Below are 5,686 nucleotides of genomic sequence, written 5' to 3'. Positions count from 1 at the left end.
GTTTAGCTCCATACTATCTCTTCATAATGTAAGATTTATTAGCTGTTGTCTGTAAGTGTGTCAGACCTCATTGCTGATGAGGTTCACGTGGGACATGGAGGTGGCTTGATCCCTCTTACTGCTGTCCAGACCAGAAGATAGTGTGAGCTTGCGATGAGACCCTCGTGGTTTCAAACAACGACGTCTGTTTGATGCAAAAACACAAAAAAAGAACATAATTTTATCATTTTAGCTTTACAGAATCTTCTTAAAATTTATCTTGCAAAAAAAAAAAACTTTGTTGGAATTATAATTGGTGTAGTGAGTCTTACCACACACTGCTTTTGTGTTCTAACCCAGTTTGATTGAGTTATGTAATTATGGTTAGTTTTTAGGTAAATGGGAAATTGATTTATTGGTTTTAGTAACTTTATATGAGGCAGAAACAGAAATATTTGGACGAAGTTATAACATTCAATTTAATCCCTCACAAAGCCTTCATATTCTTGCTTTAGTTGCCATAACAGTAAACAAACTAAGCAACAACTCAAGAGCAAAAAAATAAATAATAACTTCAAAAAACAATTTCATGTTTGATGCATTCTGTTAGCTTTAACTGGTTTCACAAATCATGTAGCTGTGACTCATTATCAGGTGCAGTCGTGTGTCCATAGCTTAGTACGACGGTGCGTCACCAAAATGTTGCCTTTTACTGCTCGTTGTAGAGCTTAAAGAGTAACTTACCCGAAAATTAACTTTTTTTAGCTGATAAACTGCCTAGAATGTGTCTAAAATGTTATGTAGTACTGTTTCTGTGCTAATTTTGATGTTTTTGTGCGAATTTGCTCAAATCTGTAATATTTGGTCTAAAAATGTGTTTTTGCTGCTCATATGGGTAGAGCGCTCTCTCTGAGAGCGAGAGAGAGAGAGAGCGAGAGAGAGCGAGAGAGAGAGAGAGAGAGAGAGAGAGAGAGAGAGAGAGAGGAGAGAGAGAGAGAGCATCAAGAAACAGCTCCAACCGGACCAAACTTCAGTCAAACAAGACCAAACACTTTTATTCCTGTTTTAAACTAGCGATCTTGTCAGCAGCTGCATACTTTTATTTTTTTCGTTCAGGCTGTCGGGGCACAGCAGCTCTGCTGTCCGGGGCTGGTGTGGTGTGAGGCGGACAGAGCCCAGCCGAGGCTGCGGTAAAGCGCACCGTGTCCTGATCCAGGGAGACAACACGAGTCAGTCCCAGACTGAGCTGACTTGATCAAGTCTCTCTCTGCTTCTGGTGAGGAGGGGGTGAAAAATCCTCCACCTCAGACCGTTCAGAGATGTAACTATATGCGATACTGTGGTCACTCTCCATGTAGCATCAATTATGCTAATGCTAGCTGTTGCGTTCTCTCGTCCTGGCCACACCTCCGCTCTCCCACACCCCCTCCCCTACCCACTTCGATGCATTTTTTAAAAATTCGCCTTGGGGCGAAGTTATCTTTTCACAGGCGGGTAAGATACACTTTAAAAGGGAAACTTCTGGTGGGACATATTGCTGCAGTAAACCAGTTTCACACACCGGCAGTAGTACATCAGGAGGCACAGCAGGCAGAGCAGAATGAGAGCCATCCCTCCAAGTATGGCCAGCAGAAATACAGTGTGGTATGTGCTGAAGTCCCTTGCAACCATCGGGCCTGTAGGAAACACCAACGATTCATAAAGGCAAGGAAAAAAGAACAATAAATGGTTTTAATGTTGTAAACCAGGGCATCTTCAGTATAGTTTTAGTTTCCCACCTGAGTGCAGGGGGGACACGGCGGCCACCCAGTACCCCAGCTGGAAAGCGATGTAGGTCAGAACGAGCTGGTTTCCCTCCTTCTGGACGTGACCCAAACTGCTCTTTATCCAGGAGCCTACACAAACAGAGTCAGTGTTTGAAATTTAATTCTCCAACAATTACTTTGTTCTGCGACAAATATAACTTCAGAGTGAATTTGCGATAAAGTGGAAACTGTGTGACCTGCAGTAGCTCTCACCTGACTCTCTTTAAGCAGGAATGGATAAATTTTATGTACTTTCATAAAAATGACCAAGAATGGTTTAATGATGCAGCCTAAAACTCTAAATGAGAGTTTTAATACATTGTAGTCCTTAAAAATGGTCTTGATCAACATGTCCTCACATTTTCTGATGGCTTTTTTTGAACTTATTTTTAGTACGGTCTTTGCACCTGACCATAACAACAGTTTTTTAAGCTATCCATCCATCCATCCATTTTCTGTATATGCTTATTCCTTTCAGGGTTGCGTGGGTCACTGGTGCCCAAACAGTCATGTTTTTGGTCTGTGGGAGGAAGCCAGAGTACCCGGAGAGAAGCCACGCATGCATGGAGAGAACATGAAAACTCTACCCAGAAAGGTCCCCGGGCTGGGACTTGAACTGGCGACCTTCTTGCTGAGAGGCATCAGTTCTACCAACCGAGCTACCGTGCCCTTTAAGCTAAAGATTAAAAAACAAGAATAAATAAAGGATAACAGAAAAGTAGTTTAAAGAAGCATTTCATTATTTAAATATTTTACAGGTCACAATTGAGAAGCAACAACAAAAATTAAATTCTAAAACTAATACTGGACTAAAAAAGTAATGTTCAGATAAAACTTTGAAACCATTCAGAAAGCTTGGAGGAATATTAATCAAGACCATTAAAAAATACATGCATATGTTCCTCCTTGAATGAATATTTAAATAAAAAATAAAAAGGGAAATTACTTTTCATAGAATACTTTTTATTAAACCTAAAAGAGATTTAAAAACTGGTGTATTTCTTTTCAATCTGTGTATGGTTTGTTCTTTGGTTTTTCATTTTTGAAATAAAATCACAAAAAAAAAAACAACAACAGCCATGTTGTCTTTTTGTTCCATCCATCTGAAAGAAAATATTGTTATGCGTGCTCATTTACCATTATATGTGCTTAAAAAGTACGGAGAATGTACAAATGCATGGAAAAGATTATTAAAGAGAAATCATAAAAACCAGAGAGAGAGCACTCTGCTGAAGACTTGTTTAATCAATGACCAAGTGTTCAGACCGAAAACAAGGAATTGCATTTGTTTTTAACGAAGGCTCCGAGGCATGGCTCCGCCTGTTTGATTACGTCTTCAGTAAGGGGAGTGCCTACACTTCTCAAAGCCATGCCCCCAGACATTATAATCTATTCTAATGAAGATTTAAAAGTTCATTTATGTGTTGAATTTGTTTTCAGGCATGTAGCTATTAATATAAAATCATCAAGTTAAGCAAAACAGTCCCATTTAACAATCTTTACAGTTCTATCATAAGACTATACCATGTGTAATGTAATTAAAATCAGTATATAACCTAAACCCCAATAATTTCTTCACATCCATCCATTCATTATCTTCTTATCCAAAGTCAGCTCAGAGGGGCAGCAGCTTGAGCAGGGAAGTCCAGACCTCTCTTTCCCCAGCCACCTCTTCCAGCTCTTCTGGGAGGAATCCAAGGCGTTCCCAAACCAGCCGAGAGACATAGTATCTCCAGCGTGTCCTGGGTCTTCCTCGGGGTCTCCTCCCAGTTGGACATACCTGAAGCACCTCCCTAGGGAGGTGTCCAGGAGGCATCCTCTCCTTGTCTTTTTGTTTTTAAACCTCAATGTAAAAGTGTAAAATTGAACTAAATAAAAATCCACATTGTTTGATTTTTGCTTCAGGTATCCAAATGCAAATTAAAATTATGGTTATTTTAATTTGTAGTGATAACGGAGAATATGAAAGTTGTCAAAAAAGAAGAGTGGCTGGAAGAAGATGGCTTAAAAACTGAAACCATTTCTAAAGATATGGGTAACGGCTGCACTCCAACTGTATTCTGCACAACTTGGAATATTAAAGCAGTTTTGTTCACGTAACATCATCAGCTCTCAATGAGCCATGTCGACTTCCTCTAAAGACAAACATATCCACGGTGAGAAGAGAAAACGTAATGCTCCAGGAGTTCAGGCCATGATTTCCTGTTCCACAGGAAGGTCCCAAATAACTAGCAAAATATAAAGCTCATCTTTGCTTTAACCATTAATAGGAAGACAGATGGGAAGACTGAAAGCTGACCAAAAAAAAAAAAGAAAAAGAAGAAGAAGAAGAAGAAGAAGCTCAAACTATCTGATCTTAAAGCATTTGGTAATACTTAAATCAGCCACATGGAGGCAGCGTGCAAATATCAGCAGAAGCCAACAGCAGGGAAATTACTGAGCACAATAGCCACTCCAGTCTTGGCAGTAAAAAAACACAGCACCAAAGACACTGATTGACTGTCTCACAGTGAATCGCCACCAACAGGAAACTCTGTGACGCTACACTTTCTGACCTTCTGGGTCTCACGGATATCCCGGTGAGAGTGACTTTGTTTCTATGTTTACACAAACTAACACAACAAGTATTCAGGAATTTGCTCCAATGTGAAGAATAAAGGAAGTGGGGAGCAGAGGATATTTAAAGAGCAAACAAAAATACCGGGGGGGGGGGGGGGCAATCACAAGAGAAGGAAGGAAACAAAACAAAATAAAAATAAAAACCACACTGAACAGGAGGGATGGAGCGAAAGATGAGATAAATGGAGGAGACACAAAAAGCTGTGTGACTCAGCAGCTCTTTCTCAGAGACAGACATTAAAGTATTCAGCCCTGCCTAGATTTACCGCGGTGCTGTTTGATTCCACAGGAGACTCCTCTCAGTGACTGACCCGTTTAATCGGGACATTTAAAGACTCTGTTCCCACGCTTCCGTACAATACGGCAAAAAGCCTTGGAACTACTGGAACTGTGCAAATATTGTGAATGTAAACACAGCCTCTTATATATTACTTCTCCCTTTCACTCTTTCATGCAAAGTAAATACAGCCATCTATAGACAGAATCTGGATCATATGAAGGGAGCTGCGCTTATTTTTGCCCCAGACTTCCCCTCAAGATGAAGGCGTGTCTGTGGGTCGAACACGCAGGCAGCAGGTGAGCATGATCTGTTTGCATATGACATCATGTTTCTCCACACTCGTCTGACGTCCAACAATACCACAGGTTGTCAGTTAGACGAGGCAAACAGGTTTTTTTTGTATGTGTGTGTGTTGTCCTGCTTAAATAAAACTGATATTTTTTTGTGAGACAGCTTTTATCAGCTGGAAGGTTTTCTCCAAAAGCACAAACACATTTTAAAGTTTATTTTTTGAGACATTTTTTTTTTATTAGTTTAAAACACATAACTCAAAAATATGAAAGAGTTTTGATGTTTTTTTTTGTGGTTGTGTTACTTATTTGGTGGGTTGCTAAGAAACAAGAGCTGTAGGCTGGAGAGGGGTCCGGGTTTCTGTTGTGGAAATACTCGCTGCTTCAGGCTGTGTGTTTGTGTTTACTCAGCTTCTATCAAAGCTTTTCTAATAAGCTCTGGATGTGGATACGTTGGCCACTTTAAACGAGAGCCTCTAGGAGTCTTGTGTTCTCAGCTTTTGTCTGGGTTTAAAGCATCACAGCGCAGCATGGTTTGTAAGGAACCCTGACATTTGCAAATGTAAAACTAAATGATGGAATTTATGGAATATTTTGTAAGACAGAAGGATAGATCACATCAATTAAAGAGTAACTTACCCCAAAATTAACTTTTTTTAGCTGATAAACTGTCTAGAATGTGTCTAAAATGTTATATAGTACTGTTTCTGTGC

General features: G+C 39.9%; 1 protein-coding gene across 3 annotated transcripts in view; it reads right to left on the bottom strand.

Moving 5' to 3' along the window:
• The window catches only part of fam171a1 (family with sequence similarity 171 member A1), a 46,515-nt gene that overhangs the window by 18,193 nt on the left and 22,636 nt on the right, over nucleotides 1-5,686 (bottom strand). For all 3 annotated transcript variants that reach the window (XM_014015650.1, XM_014015651.1, XM_014015652.1), the window contains 3 exons: nucleotides 1,758-1,874; nucleotides 1,541-1,655; nucleotides 67-184 (listed from right to left, as the gene is read on the bottom strand). In XM_014015650.1, coding sequence (XP_013871104.1) covers nucleotides 67-184; nucleotides 1,541-1,655; nucleotides 1,758-1,874 — 350 coding nt within the window. The remainder of the gene's footprint in view (nucleotides 1-66; nucleotides 185-1,540; nucleotides 1,656-1,757; nucleotides 1,875-5,686) is intronic.

The sequence above is a fragment of the Austrofundulus limnaeus genome, unplaced genomic scaffold (assembly GCF_001266775.1).
Source record: "Austrofundulus limnaeus strain Quisiro unplaced genomic scaffold, Austrofundulus_limnaeus-1.0 Scaffold132, whole genome shotgun sequence".
NCBI lineage: Eukaryota > Metazoa > Chordata > Actinopteri > Cyprinodontiformes > Rivulidae > Austrofundulus > Austrofundulus limnaeus.
The sequence above is the reverse complement of the archived record's forward strand: the minus strand, read 5'-3'. Positions and strand labels throughout refer to the sequence as shown.